Raw genomic sequence first — 16,519 nt, 5'->3', positions numbered from 1 at the left:
CTTTTTTTTTCTAGCAAGACCTCATGACTTCTTTGATGCGCAAACACTGGATGCTATAAGACATCGAGCCATCTGCTTTAACCTCTCAGCACATATAGAAAGCTTAGGAAAAGGCCACAGTGTTGTATTTCATAGTACTGTAAGTATATGTATTATGCATTCTGTTTGTTGACCTATGTGTCTGAAAAATCTAATACTTCAGAAAGATTTCTGTTTTCCTCTTACTGCTCTAGGCATTTAATAGTGAATATTTTACATTGTTGATGTGTCCATTTCTCTTAGTAAATTAACTTTCAAAAAGTACTATTAGTAGTTGTTCTAGCTCACAAATTGAGTAGCTTGCAACATTTCCTGTCTGATACACTTGGGGAAATATATAACAGCAAGTATGTTTTGCAGAAAAAAATTGGTTATATCTTCTGAATAAGAATGCAATTTAGATGGCATTCCCATAGTCATGAGTAACAGTGTTAATTAGTCACAAGGAATATTTTGAGGGTAATTGTAAAATTGAATTTTCAAATATGCTGATCTGAAATTTGTGTTTTACTTTTTTTAGTTTAAAAGATAAAATCCTGAATAAATGTGGTGTTATCCCCCTTTGCTTCTTTTAATAAAATCACCACCAAAATGTCAGTGAATTGCTAGGAGGTGGCAAGAACCAGGTGGGGAACTGGCCTTTAGTCCTGTTTCCATATCCTATTTTATCAGTCTCCCTTTTCTGTGGATAGGATAGGTGCTTTGTAAATTGACAGACCTAATATGAGGTGAACTGAAGTCCAAGGAAAGAATGCTTGACTGCTCTGTCTTCAGCTATGGCTTAACATTAACACATGATTCAAATTACTGAACTGTCAGTCTCTTGCCATACATAGATGTTTTTATATGCATGAAACTTTTGTCGTGTTCTACAAGACTGATGATTATTGGAAATATCTGTGGCATGTGCTAGAGTGTTTTCCCAAGTGGTTGTTCATGAACTTCATGTGTATTGAGCACCAGCTGCAAGTAGAAATTTGCAGGTGTCTCAGCTGTTACTGTATTTAAATCTCATTCTAGTTTTCCAGGCCAATGTGGATTTTACAGTGCTGTGAGAAAAGCAGATTCCCTTCCAATTCACAGCTTGCTTTAATCTGAAAGGTTATCCAGACAGATTACTTGGTTGTGGAAGCTCACTTCTGGCTATTGGTATAATTCATAAAGAGATGGAATTAGAGGGAGGAATGTGCTCTAAAACTGCTTTGAATTAACTTGGAGGAAGTGGTGAAAATCCTTTTAACTTAACCATACATGGGGCACTCAAGGTGGTAGGGAGTTGATTAGATCTGAAACTGCTTAAATCTCAGTTGTGGGAGAGGTTGTACCAGTGGCAGAACTGTTCTAAGAATCCAGCCCTGTGCTGCACTTTGCTGCGCTGTTTTAGTGTATTGGGCTTATGCTGCACATCAGCTATATTGATGAGACTCAGCCTAAAATCTGCCTTCAAAAGGAAAGGTAGAATAGAAGAGATCTTGTGGATGTACACTGTTATACTGAGCTAATTGTTACCTCAGATGTAAACAAATTTTGCATAACGTGCAAGCATTAGGACATTGAATTTGAATGGTGACTGGATAAATAGTGTAATATGTTTGTGTGGTCCACTTTCGGATGAATAAGAAATACGTAATTACCAAAGGCATTAATGTGAAAAGTGAAAAATATGAAGATAGAATTTTCTTCCTGTCTGAAAACTGACATAAATGATGTAGGTTTATTTCTTTTTATGCAGCATAAGAATAATGCCAATATTTTACAGGATGGATATCCTAATGAAAAATTACTAATGTGAAGAATTTCAAAACAGTCACTGTAGATAACTTTTATTCCCTATGAAAAGGCACTCCTTTTTATATACATATGTTTTCAAACACATCTTTTTATTTATACATATGGAAAGCTGTAGAATGCAGTCATCACTAAAGCCTTTTTGAAGAAATGTTTTTGCTATCCAGAGTTCACCTTTCACTTAATTAATTTTTTTTCCTGCTTACTTTTTTTTAATTGAAGTCAAATTCCTGGTGCTTTAATTCTCTGAATTGTCAGATGGAAAAGTCAAACATTTCTATGTAATCTAAAGTGCAGATAATACATTGTTTAAAAATGTATCTTATAGGTTATCCTGTCCTCAGCTTTCCCCTGCCCAGCTTTTTGAAATGCCTGGAGTTAATTCTTTAAAATATTTTAATACTAAACTGTTCTTCACTGGTTTTTAGCTTTTTTAGATATTTCAGTTCAGTGATCACATACTAGTTACATGTGTTTTGAAACACACTAAGTAAATAAAGTGAGATGCGTATCAATTTAGAGAGTGAAATTTCTTTCTTTTTCCAGAAGAGGTCAGCAGAATTCCATTTCTGGTTTGAGACAACTTTGCACGTTTCCTTCACTGAGTTATTTTCAAATTAAATTTCACTTTTATTTCTGGCGAATATAGTAAGAGTTTTTTTCAAATAAAGCTGTACTGAGCATACATCTACTGGCTGAATAATATTTTTAAAGAGCTACACTATTCAGTTTCTATATGCTAGATTTTAATAGCCTTTTTCATAAAGATCACTTGCCACCTTTCTGTATTTCTGTGTTTTAAAGGTTCTCCAGTGTCGAGGGTTTTGATTGCGGGGTGACAATAAAACCCTGGCAGATGTATTCAGTGCTTGGTTTAGGTGTTGAAAGGAATGAGTAAAGGTTACCTAGTTATACGTATTATGAATCAGGATGTCAAAGCATCTATGAGAGAAGATTTTATTCCTATGCCATGCTGTAATTAATCTAGAAGCTGCATCAGTTTGTTGCGTCTTCTATAGACATCTTGTGGAACAATGTGAGCGTATTTGTAGAGGAATGTATGTTCTTCAAAGTTTTTGGAGTAGCTGCTTGAAAATGTAAACTATTTTAAAGGAAAGAAGGCTACTTACTGGATGCACCTGTTTTTTAATAGGGACCAGTCAGTAGACAAATGTTAAAGGAAAATATTAAACCTTGCCAAGAACGGCTTGAGTAGTGATATGTGCATTCTACCTGTATGTAGGATTAGTACAACTTTTGAAGAGTAAAACAGTTGGCCTTTTATGAATGTTCAGTAGAACAAGAACAACAGTTTTTGGGCAAAAAAACTGCAGATTTGATTTTAATTATGATTTATGTAATTATTGTCAGGTAATAGCTAAAAGAAAAGAAGATTCTGGAAAAATAAAACTCTTGCTTCACTGGACACCAGAGGACATGTAAGTATATTGCTAGTGATATAATATAGAATTCAAATGAGGGAGGATTTACAGTGGGGTAAATGAACTGTCTGTCACTGAATTATTTTATGCCTTTGAATATCTAAATTAGATTTCATGTTTTAAAAATGCTTTGTAAAATGTAATTTAAAGTTTAGAAAATAATCAGCAATTATTTGATTTTTACTATAACTTTCAAGTCTTTAAGCTCTGGTACCTGTTCAGGTAAATGTGAAGCTGTATTTTTTGATGCATTTTGTCACTATGGGTATTAATAATAAGGTCCTCTGTTTACTGAATGGAGAGTTTAGGTTGGTTTTATCCACCATATACATAGGGAAATTTATCACTGAGACAACTTTGTTTCACTCAGTCCTTCATAATGATCTTAAAATACTTTGAGGCACAGAAAAATGTACAATCATCCGTGTAACAGTAGAACTACAAGAATTTTTGTCTAGGTGCCACAATTTAACAGGATAATAACCACAGCTGGCCCTTTAAGATATCCATTTCCTATTGCTGCTGCTATGAATTCTCCCACTGAAGCTTGGAATATTCTTCCAGCATATTTGGCTACTTTTTCCTCTCGGTTTTTCAAAGTTCTACCTTCTTCCAAGTGTGTAGCCTTGTGTGTAATACAGAACGAAGGAACTGCCCTCAGATAGGCTTGGGACATAGGAAGTAGTAAGTGTACTTCAGAAATAATTTATCTACTTATTTGAAATAGCTGATATCTCATATCTTCTGATAGAGGAAAGAATTTATATGTAAATATTTTGATCTTAATTCTATAGAAAAGTAGAGTAAATGTTTGGTTTTCACTGTGCTGTAGGAGAGCAGTGGGCAGAGTATTGTTCAGGAGAGGCAGTAGCTATATGTTACATGTTTTTCACAACTTTTAAGGCAATTAACTACTTTTCCTTTTAAAGGTAAGAATAATTATAATAGATTTATTTCCTGGATCTATACTCCCAGATTCCTGGATCCATAGTCCTACATACAGATAAAGTTACTGGGATGTATAGTTCACATTAAGGTGGAAGTTACTAAGACATTTAGTTTGCACTAAGATGAATAGCTAAATAGTTAGGTAGGACATGCAGGTTTAGAGGCTCTTTCTTAAAAGGAACTTCAGTTTTACCAATAAGATATCTCTGAATTGGTAGAATTCATTAAGTAAGGATATCTTAAGTTTCAGATGAAGTAGTTAGAGTTCATGCAATTATCTTTTAGAACAAAGATCTTTTAGATTCAGTGCTGCTTTTAAGTGATTGAGTAGGATGGTGATGCAAAGCCTTAGCATAACAGAAATTTACCTTTGCTTTGGCGATGTGGTTTGAATTACTCAGGTTTGTAGTGTCTCAGATTAGTCGTGTGCAGTAGTGTGAACTTGGAAGTGTGAATCTATTGTAACTTCTATTTGCAGAGGACTAAGAGATTGCTGATAAGTTATCTGCAGCAATGTTTGGCATTTTGGTGCAGTTTTGAAATGTCTGTAACTTTTGTTGCTCATTGCAGCACTTCTAGACAAGTTCTAATTAATCTTGAGAGAGAATAACTAAAATACTGTAGTAAAAAGTGTCGTTTTTCTTCCTTTTAGGACAGCTGGTAATACTATGCATAACAGCATTCTGAAATTATTCATATTAAAGTGTTGCAGATGAAGACAGATAATTGCATTTTAAGACAGAAACATTTTAAAAAAGCATGTAACACTCTGGGAACATGAAAAGTAAAAAAAAAATACTGTTTTTCTAGTATAGAGTCAAATAAGTTTTTTGCTCATGCAGATCAATACAATATTAGAATTTCTGCATTGGATAAGACAAATTATTCAGTGATGTTAAGACATCCCCAATAGAATGTTGATTTGGTTCATCAGGTCAAAGGAATAAAGTGTTTTGTATTGATAATTCTTGTATCTTGGCTGGGTTAGGTAGAGGATGTATTTTCCTGCACTGAGTGATGTAGTTTTCAATTACTTAGTATTTGGCAGATTCGTCTTGATTATTACAGTTAAGAACAGCAAATGTGAGGTATCATGGCTCATGTCTTCTCTTTGTCTTGCACAGTGAATATACTCACACTTTAGAAAAGTTGAATGCAGTGATGATGATTACTTTCCATTGTGCTGAGCTGTTCATCAGCCTTTCAGATGGAGCTAGTAATAATGATTTAATATTTTTCTCCTCTGAGTCACCTTGACAAACTGTTAAACTGCTCCGTGTTCTCGGGTATATTAAGTATTTTTTCGGGAAAAGTAAATACTAGTCTTTAGCGGTTTTCCTAGACAAGATTAAAATAACTTTTCAATTTTTGTTTGTTTGTTTTAGAGCAGCAATTTGTTCTTTGTGCCATTACTTCTTAGCTTATAGAGTTAGTGTTTTTATGTACATTTCAAATAGTCTTTGCATGTGAAAAGTTTTATTTTCTGTTTGTATCAGTTTGCATCTTCAGCATATAGCTTCTACTAAAATTGTTTTCCAACTGTTGCTTGACAAAAACCTGAATTTTGGCTTTTTTTTTAAAAAAAAAGCCTTAATTTTTTTTTTAATCTTTCATGATCAGTATTAAACATAAGTAGACATATGGATTGCCTCCTGGGTGGTTTCACCTCCCCTTTTTTCTCTTTTCCTTCCACCTTCATCTAGAAAAGGAAAAGTATCATTGAAGAAACTATTTTTCCTACTGGGTAGAAGTTCTCTGTTTTATTTAGTTTCATTTTTTGGATGGCTTACCCAAAAAATTGAATTTGAATTACAGCTAACTTTCTTTGCTGAAAAATAGAGATTCAGTTTAATAATTTGCAAAAGTCTATCAAATTGCATAGAGCTTTGGTCAGAGAAAGATCTGTTTCATTTAGATAGGCTTAAATGTTTAGTTTTTCAATTTGAAACTCGTTTCAAAATGTTAGAATCCTTAATTATAAACTTAAAACTTTTTCTCCAATCTGAAATTAATTTTTGGCTCCTAGGTAATGATAAAAAGAAACAAACCAAAAACAAAATCACTTCATGTGGGCTGAAAATAATCTCGGGAGGATGTGTTTTGTGGGGTTTTTTGTTTGTTTGTGTGGTTTGGGCTTTTTTGTGTGTGTGGATTTTTTGTTTGTTTTTATACAGTAGTGGGAAGCAAAATGGATCGCTTTCTTGTTCTGCACAGGCTTGGTCAATGCTGACTTTGGAAGGAGGCAGGAAAGTGGGTTTTCAGTAAAACACTGATGACCCCTGCAAGCCCAGTGTTACCTGAAAACCTCAGCAGGGCCTTAACAGCCAATGTACTTTCAGCAAAAGAAACCATAATGCAATAAGCCACTCTGAAGTAGGCGTGCTTGGTTTCAAAGGATTTAAGTACAAAGCATAGAACAAACGGGTATGTTTCCAGCCATCTTCCCCAAGTTTCACTGCAGGTGGCATTGAAGCAACAATTCCCTTTAATGTATAAAGATGAAGTTTTATTCCATTTCACTATGAGAACTGTTACATAGCGAAAATATTTTGTGGTGTTTGCCTGGAGCAAGCAAATTAGTCTAACTTGAAGCCCAGTGCCTGCAATATATTCTGACCTTTACTTACTTTTTTGACATCATCGAAGAATTTGAAGCCCAGTAAAATATTTTCAAAGATCTGTGTTGATGTGGTTTTTTGTTTGTTTGTTTTCCCCTCCCTGCTACCTATTTTCACATTAAATAGTTAAAATGGAGAGTGCAGTGCCATTACCATTGTATGTTTCGTGTAGTATTCTTCTGGAATAATCTAAATTCTTTTGAGTATCTTTTTCACACTGAGAACTTGAAAAACTTAGAAGTGTAATGTGTAAAGATTGCCTGTCTTACTCACTCCAGTGAAGATGCTTTTTAACGAGTGAAATGTGAAGATTACTTTAAAAACTTCATGTGTACTAGTTTACCGCATAATTTTATGGTAAGAACAACGGTTGATCTTTTTTGAATATTTTTATTTTATTTATTTATTCATAGTCTGCCTGATGTGTGGGTAAATGAAAGTGAGCGACATCAGTTAAAAACTAAAGTAGTTCATTTATCAAAACTACCAAAAGATACTGCCTTGCTTCTGGACCCAAACATATACAGGTAACGTCCTAATTTTGAAACTTTATTTACTTGAATATAGTCTTAAGCCTCACTTAACTTTTAGACGTTGGAAAATTGGGATTGCTAATACACCAGCCCAGGGACCCTCAATCCTGTCAGCGTCCAGGAGTTAAGTTCTGAGGCCTTAAGTTGTTTCAGAATTACTTAACTTCTTGAACTGAACTCTAGTTACTGAGAAACGGGGAATGTGTGTATTTACCAAGTGTATTTTACTTTTTTGTGCTTGGTGTACAGAAATTCTAGTAAAGGAGGTACATACAGTGGAATCCTGAAAGATCACTTCTGTTAAGATCACATACTGGTTTGTATACCAATTTTTTTAAGTCCAAATTTTTCTTTACATATTTTGTATTCAACTGTAATACATGCAGTATTACCTTGAAATATGTACTTGTGTACAAGTACTGTTATTTTTTTAATACGAGATTCTTCAGAGGGGGATAGAAGGGGACAGTACATGTTACTTGTCTTTAAGCTGCATTCACACTTGTGTTTTTGGGACTTCAGATTGGCTTCTAATCCATCTTGTTTCTTGTAATTTCCTGATGATTTTTTTTTTCCCCCCCTTCTTTATTGCTGTGCTCACATAATTGTTAATACCCACAGGTCTGTGTGTGTACAGTTTTTAAAGGTGATCTGAAATGCTTAATTCACTCTAAGTTTTCCAACATTCAAAGATACATATTTATGGGCTTATATTAAAAATCCATGAAAATGGGTCCAAAAAAAGTGTGTTTTTCTGCCATAAGTTCAGTGTTCCTGTGTTTCTTCCTTAACATCCAGTGACCTCATGTTTAAAAGAGACACTAGAACACTTATCTGAGGTCTCGGTATGTGATAAGCCTTTCAGTTCACCTTTAATATTCAGTGTATTTCACTAATCAAATGAATGAAAACTTGATTTACGATATCAAAATAAATCATCATACTATATCTGCTCTCTTTGTAAATGTAAGTATGTAAAATACTTACTTTAGTGTATGAGTTACTGATGTTAACAGTAGATCATAAAAATGTTATGAGGAAATTGGATTGCGTGTTTTAAAACTGCTTACACAATGACTGTTTTATAATGTAATCTAGGTGTTAATCATCTTTATATTGATTACCTTTGCAGAACCTGATAGTTTGATTTGAAAAGAAAAACCAACCTTTTAAAATAAAAAATGTAATGTTTCTTGGGATTAAGTCCTTGGGGAAGACTGAGCAACCCTTTCTACATCTCCCAAATAAAATTAAGGTCCCCTCACATAATGTGGTACTAGATTTCTAGCAGTATAGATCAGTCTGTGATTAAAAAGAGCTTTGGGACCACCCATGGGAGATAAAAGAAATAAAGCTGAAGACCAAAATTCTTCAATGGAAAGAAGTGGTTAAGGGAGTGGCAGTGGCAGCTGTTAATGTCATGCTAAAATAATGACTCCAATAGTAAGTTTGAAATAATTATCTGATAAGTACAGTAATATGGTATCATCTAAAATGGCTTTCACTTTCAATCAAATTAAATGAAAGTAGATTTTATATTTTTGCGATTTCATAGTATATTCTAGCTGACTTGAATGTACACCTCAGTGTATTTATGTAAAGCTGTACTATCTTCCTTTACAGAACAATGCCCCAGAAGAGGTTGAAGAGGTAAAAACCAAGCAAGTGGGGACACCTGCAGTCTTAGTCACTGACAATGGATTTAGAAATAAAGTTGCACATTAGTCAAATCCCATCCTTTTTTTTCTTAGATAAATATTTATGCGTAGTGTAAACATTCTGTGAATGAAGTTGATGCTTCCGTGGAATATATTAATATATTACTGTATATCCACATTTTCATGGAATGGTACAGTGGGAGACTGAGCAAACACTCTTCTGGCAACTTAGTGGAACAACTAAAAGGCTTTGCATGCTTGCTTCTTTAAGCTGCTTTTTTCTTTAGTGAATACAGTAGTCTATATTTGATGAAAAGAAAAAGTAACCATCACCATTTACTCACAATTCCCAGGAGAACTGTTAACAAGCTATTAGGCTTCTTGTCAATGTTAACTAAATGTAACACACGCCAGACAATAAAACAGCTACAAAGGGATTATCCTGTTGCCCTTTGAGTATGGTGGATAGTAATCATTTGTCATTTGTAATCTCGTGTCCTTTTGCAGATCCCTAAAATATGTTGGATTATAATGTTTAAGCAAATGTTGATGGAATGCTTGTCTTTTCCAGTCAACTATGAATACATATAGTACGGTTTAAAGACGTTAAAGAGTGTTGCAGTATGTCTGACCCCCTTTTCAGGAGTAGTGTAGTATGTTGATGAGATCTGCTTTTATGTGATCAGTATCAATGGATGGTTTTTGAAAAACCTCTACTTAAGCAGTTATTGTTATTGGTGTTTTATTTTACTTTTTTGACCCTTTAGGATCCCCATTCACTTGTAAAGTATACTTTTTTTATTTGGCGTAATGTTTTCTAGATGTAAAGAAAATGGTATTTTTTAAAAAAAAGTAATCTAGAAAATCAATCCTTTATGCACCAAAGTTGGCTTTGAAAAGGAAAGTTAAATCATTTTCTTGCTTAATAAGCAAGAAGCCATGGATTTTTTTAACTGACAAATAGAAATGTGTCTAACCTGTTAGTCTTTGTATGGAGACAAAAATGTTGCATATAGATAATAGGACATTGCTTGTAAATATTTCAGCAGATTTGTAATATATTTTTATATTATGAAATGTACTGTAGATGTTTTTCTAGAGGCATGAAAGTTAAAGTGTATATATTATGGTAGAAATAATATTGAAGGATATTGTAATTCACTAGTGCTGCCAGAAGAATTGTTTAAAAAAGCACCTTCCTTAACAATAAAAAAACCTTCTTTTACATACCTAAGGGACTATATACTACTGTTGTTATCTGTTGTAAGAACAAAAATACATTGAACATCCTTCCCAGAAATCTTAGAGGGATGAATAGTACCCATTCATGGCACTCCTTTCTAATAGTGAACATGAAATTAGTTTTTTCCTTACTATTGGAAGGAACTAATATGTAAAATTTGTATGGATATATGCAGTCAAACTGCAGAATTAGTCCTCCTTATTGGGGAGGAATTTACTACAGTGAAACTAATAACCAGCAGTTTTTACACTAAATTTTTATTAAATAGAATAAAGTAACCCTTTGGTTGCAGAAGTGAGCATATCCTAATAGACAGATGCATTCTGCATTGGTACTGACACGAGAGTCTTGCTTAGCAACAGTGGGTTAAAAATGTTACTTATATACACAAAAAAATCTTATGAAACGAAATGAAGTGCAGATTAAAAGCACCACTAATATAAGATATTCTGGAATGGCTGTTTAATAAGGGTATTATTCATAAAATCTGTAGTGATGTGACTTTATTTTTGAAAAAATGCAGTGTTTTGGTTTTGTTTTTTTTTTTTTTGCTTGAGCACTTCACCTACTGCTTTTTCTGTACCTATAAAGTAATCCGTAATCTTTGTTTCTTTTTTGAATTTGTTATAAAATTGCCAAATAGAAGTGTTTCGGATATAGTTTGTATTTGTATTTTTTTAATTTTATTGCTTCATGAGTTCATGTAAGTCATTTATAATTGACAGATGATTGTAGACCTTGCCTGAGTATTTTTTCTAATAAAACAAAGCAAACAAACCTCATTAGCTTCAAAATTGTAAGATTTCAATGAACTTTTCAAAGATAAATATAAAAATATGGTTGTTTTTCCTGAAAGTAGTAACATGCATACCTTTACACAATTGGGAATTAATGGATTCAAGTCACGTTCATGTAAACTGTGACTTTCTTTTCTTGGGTTTGAGAAAAGTATTATCTCATGTTCTCATGGTACAGCTTCTGCTTTGGAAGGAAAATTCAGTTAAAATTCAAAACATGTGAACAAATGGATTCATTGGAATTAACTAATCTTTCCATAGCAGTCAAAAGGTAAGTCGATTTTTGGTGTTTTTTTTCTTTTTTACCTTGGAGTTATCAAAGAGAAGAGCTAAAGGTTTTTATGCTTGAAAGTTGTTTAGATTTACAAATTATGCAATGGTGTTCTATATTTCACATGACAGTCATGTCCCTCTAAAGCTCTGCTTCAGTTTTTATGTGTATCCCCAGATGAATTCCAGTTTTGTTAGAGTACCAGATACATGAAACTGGCGCTTTGTGCTGAGAGACTTTGATCCCTTTGTTCTGAAAAAAAATCTATTGCTCTTACTGTTATTCTTGGAAAGTGTTAGTGAAATAATTGGCCCCTCCTTTTTAGAGTAGGTCTATGTGCCTTCTTTTGGGATGTAACATAGAGGTTTCCTCTTGTCTTTCTCAATAACTTTTTTTTTTAATTAACAGATTTTTCCAAATACCTACAGACTGCATTCCCTCCCAGCTGGAGTGTTTATTTTTTGTAGAGAAATGTCACCAAGACCAACCTATAGTTCTGTTTACAGACTGCTTTAATGAGTAACTTTGTAAATATCCTCAACGTATACTTTTTAGCTTAGTTGTTCTGTATTATCTTGAACACATTGCGGAAGGTGAGCAAATGAAAATGACTGATTTTACAGTTCAAGCTGAATCATGGCAAAATACAACGGACTGTGTACTCCAAGAGGAGAGGCTGAGGGAGCTGCACAAGTCTAGCCTGGAAAAGAGAAGGCTTTTGAGGAACTGAACAGCAGCCTTCCAGTATATAAGAAGTTACCAGGAAGGTGGAAGCAAGGTCACTTAAAACTTCACAGCAATAGAATGAAAGTCAGTGGTCATAGATTTAAATGGGAAATGAGGAAAATGTGTTGGAACAGATTACTCACAGAGATCCTAGAAGTCTCTCAGTCCTTGACAGTTTTCAAGATCCAGGCTAAGCCCTGAACAACCTGGTCTGGATTGAGTTGTGTTAGTGTTGCTCTGGCAATAAATTTGATGTGGGGCTTTAGTCTACGTTTGGTTTTGCCCACTATGTGCCCGAACTACAGTGACACTGTCATCTTAAGGTGGATGCTGATGCTTGATCATGTGGATCAGAAAAGGGCAAGGGATGGAATGTTTACTCCCTTGCTGTCAGGTGACACCAGCAAGGGTTTTCAGAAATCTCAAATGAGGTTGTGGGTGTCTTGGGTTATGTTTACTTCTGGGATACCTTTAAGGAGGAAATGCTGTATCAAGCTTCTTGAAAGTTAAACTTTTCAGGAGTTGCAGTGCACCCGAATATTGGTGCCCAAAATCACTAGTCCTTTTGGAATGCGTTGGCTTGAATTTTACAGTTTTCTAAAGCTGAGTACAACAGGATTTTTGAGTGAGGAGTACTGTTTTGGGAATGAAGAACATCTCCAACTTTTGCTTAAGTGGATGGAAATTCTTCTCTGGGAAGACTTCCCCTAGCATTTGGGCAGTGTCCAACTGATTGTCTTTTACTAGATACCATTCCTTCTGGTAAACCATTTTAATAGATGAAGCAGAAACTCTTTTCTCATACTTGTCTTGCATATAAATTTATCTGAACTTACTGTAACTTTTCAGATTTTGGCCAAACTGCATAATATGCAACACTTCTTTTTAAAAGAATTTCTGTATTCTGTTAAGTAATTGTATCAGTTCCCGGTTTAAATTACGTATTACATTTGGACTGGCTTCATTTGGGAACAAATAGGTGAATTATGTATAAATCTGCATGATTTTTAATAATAGGAATTTAAGTGGTTGATTTCACTTCCTTTCTGCTTTTCAGTGCAGCAGGTGAATTGATTATCATTAAAGTCTTAATACTTCAATCTGAAATTGATTATATATCTTCACTTAATGCTTTCTTGCCTTGACACTTTAAACTTGCATGTGAACCTCTCTTACGTACTTGTCATGCATTAAGGTGACAAGAGAAGTACAACAGGAAAAAAAAAATAATCAGGAAAGTTCGCTTTTAAAAAAGCACCTGAACCTATGGTTTCCTTCAGTCATTTTCTGTAAGTTGTTAAGTAGACATTGTGTGTATGGCTCCTATATGTACATGGCTCTGGAAGTAAGATACCCAGTTTGATCCCTAAACCAAGGTATTATAAATAAAACACTCCAGCAACAGAAGATGGTTTCAACATCCCTTGGGTTTTCTTAGTAAAGGTGCCCTTAGGTCTGTTAGTTATCCTGGTGTTTACTTACTCCAAGCAAAGCATACTCTCTGGTGAGCTATGTTGCTTCAACTTGAAATAAAAGTTTCCAAATTACGTATTTTAGAGGGGGAATTCCCTGCCTGCACTGTTTCGAGCAATACAATAGAAAAAATATTTTAATATTGAGAATATATATTTGTTCATGCCTTTTCAAGAAGACCTTTTTCTAAAACTCTTGTGTGCTTGCAATTATATAAACCAAGTTGAGATAAAAGAATGAACACTCATTTTAATACAGCTGTAGTCACCCAGTGCTTGTAATGAGAAGAACTAGGTATAAATACTAGAGGTGAAGCTCTCAAAGTATACTTATAATAATTATCATCACAGTGCAGAAGGGCTTCACTATTGTAATCTCTATTACAATATTTTTTTCTAACGTAGGATGAACTAAAATCAGACCAACAATAAAATCTCATACTCAGGGAAGATCAGTGTTTTTTTCTACCATCTATTCTGCTGTGTTTTCATGAATATAGCTGGCAAACTAGAAAAAAAAAAGTTAGGTATGCTGGCAAATCTCAGGTTATCTCCTGAGGCAGGGGGTAACCCAGAGATAAGCGGTTTGTGTTTAAAGCCAGAACTTTGTTTCCAGTAGAACAGGAGCTGTGAATTTACTCTTTCCAGGTAAGAAACTGGTGATGAGCATCGACCAGTGTTGCAACCTGTATTGCTGGGTGACTGGAAATGGCAATACTGAGAATTTGCTTGCTTACTGTATTACAGCAACTGGCCTTAACAGTGAAAAATTCTCCCCAGACTGTATGTCCAGGTGTCTTAATTTTTATAGTACAATATATATCACTCTGTACAGTAATCTGTGAAGTATGTATGTTTGGATTTTGATGTAGTTTTGTCAAAATCCTGTGTAATCACTGTTTTGTATTTTTCTTCATTTTAATGAAATGTATAGTTGGAATACTGTTTTCTGCCTCTTAATGCTTTGTAATGCTTAAAATCTAACCAACTTGCTTGCCTTTTCTGTCCAGGACTTCCCATACTAATCCATTTACACTACATTATAGCACACAGTAGTACAAGTACAGAGGTGGACCAAATTTGTGAAGTTCCACATGTACCCATAATTCTTGTGTGCCCTGATTTTTTGAAAACTTGTCTTGCAACCTCATCTTACAGTACTTTTATCTGTAATTTCTTAAATTATTTAAAAATACATAGTGATTCCAGTATAGAGCATCTTACCACCGTTTTCAGGGGTGAGAGCAGAATTGGGAGTTATCTGTTGGTATCCACAAGGCTCAGTGTGGCAGCAGTGGACATTGTCTTTCATGCAGACTTGGAAAAGGAAGGGTAGAAGGAGATGCTATTTGTGAGTGTGTAGGTGTTGACGATTGAGAGGTAGTAATGCTGTGCTCAGTTCCAGGCTGGAAGCAACTGTGATATAGATCTCTTTAAGGTTTTATGGTTAATTGTTTTTCCTGTTTTCTAAAATTTTTAGGCAAAAAGAGAAGCAATGTTCTGGTCTAGTGCTACTTTGCTGTCAGCTTTACATCAAGTTTTTCACATTTGTGTTATTTTCTCTCCCACATACATATTTGAACTCACATCTCCAATTGTTTTCTAACGAAGAGTTAAAATTGTGATGTGTTCGATGTCACAATGTAACTTAGAGCAGTATAAAGAAAGTAGTTTTAAGTGTAAAGAGATGAAAATTGCATTGATTGCATACTAGAAGTGGGCTGTTTGTTGACAGTTATGGGTAAATTCAACTCTTAGAGTTGTTTGTGAAGGTTAATATGCTGTGATTTATGATGCCTTATTTGTTTTTACTAATTCTAAAAATGACCCTTTTCACTTTTGTAAATCCTCCTTGGTGGTAGAGCAACAAATAGTAAGTAATATGATAAATCTGTTTACTTTGTCTCAGATCAGAGATGTTTGCTGAGCAGCCTGCCCTAGCTTGGCTCCCTTACAGGAGATTGGAGTACTGTCTACTGGATGCCATTCAAAAGTTTTGTCAAATTTTAGTATACTTTCGTCTTAGTACTTCGCCTGTGGTTCTAGTCTCAGTGGAGGATATAAGATCCCCTCATACATTTACCGAACTGCCTCTGGTTTGAGACACAGTAGCCTGTCTGACTAAAAAAGTGGAGCAAGGAAATGTAGAGTCAATTATGGGTTTCTGTGGGGGGGTGGGTTTGTGGTGGTGTGAAGGTTGGTTTGTTTGTTTGTTTTGCTGGTTGTAGTTTTTTTTTTGTTTTGTTTTTATTTACTTGGAAGTGTGCGGTTGCATTGTTTCTGAGGAGAATGTTATTACAGAGAGAGGTGAATCTAAACAAATGTTTCTCCAATACTCGCTTCTAAGAACAGCTACTTTCAACAATATTCAGCAAAATGCATGAAAGATGTTTCACCATAAGTTCCAAAAGGACTTACGGAATACTGGAATACTAGTAATGCACAAAAATTTGTCAGTCAAAAGCTAATTCCATAATAGTACTAGACGTTTAATGCTGCTGACCAAACTCCGAGATCTCCTTTATCTGAATGTCATTATTCCATCATGTTTTTTGACTTGTTCCATCCACGTTATGTCTAAGGTCACAGAGCTCAGTGAGATTTGTGTGGGCATATGGAGTCTGACCAGTGCCTTGTTGACTCTAGGAGGACTTCAGTATGGATACTTTTGTCTACTTCAGTTCAAATCTTCTGAAACCCAGATTGTGAAATGGGGAGGAATGGAACATGATGTTGCTTATGATTAATTTAAGCCAGAAAGCTCAACGTGAACCACTTAAACGTGTCTAGGCACTGAAATATATGTTTGGATTTACATAATTTCAAGGCCAAAAAATTAGTAAATATGTTGTTTTGGGAACAAAGCGTTGGAATGTGAGATTAAATACTGCCCTTAAGCAATAAAGGCATTTTAAACAGTTTTAAACAGTTTGCAGCTTTTACGTTCTAGTGAATATGAGGCAGGGGCTTGGACCTTACTTGCT

At 34.6% G+C, this 16,519-nt stretch overlaps 1 protein-coding gene across 2 annotated transcripts in view; it reads left to right on the top strand.

Moving 5' to 3' along the window:
• AEBP2 (AE binding protein 2) overlaps positions 1 to 11,051 on the top strand; it is a 48,372-nt gene extending 37,321 nt beyond the window's left edge. Inside the window, exons 5-9 of one of the 2 annotated variants that reach the window (XM_082068113.1) lie at positions 15 to 139; positions 3,199 to 3,266; positions 7,249 to 7,362; positions 7,618 to 7,684; positions 8,992 to 11,051. In XM_082068113.1, the coding sequence (XP_081924239.1) occupies positions 15 to 139; positions 3,199 to 3,266; positions 7,249 to 7,362; positions 7,618 to 7,672 (362 nt within the window). In that variant the 3' untranslated portion in view covers positions 7,673 to 7,684; positions 8,992 to 11,051. The remainder of the gene's footprint in view (positions 1 to 14; positions 140 to 3,198; positions 3,267 to 7,248; positions 7,363 to 7,617; positions 7,685 to 8,991) is intronic. The other variant, XM_082068114.1, reaches the window with a different exon arrangement.
• Positions 11,052 to 16,519: the final 5,468 nt, after the last annotated feature.

This window comes from Streptopelia decaocto (genome assembly GCF_964273445.1).
Source record: "Streptopelia decaocto genome assembly, chromosome: 1".
NCBI classification, from domain to species: domain Eukaryota; kingdom Metazoa; phylum Chordata; class Aves; order Columbiformes; family Columbidae; genus Streptopelia; species Streptopelia decaocto.
This window is presented reverse-complemented; position numbering and strand designations above follow the sequence as displayed.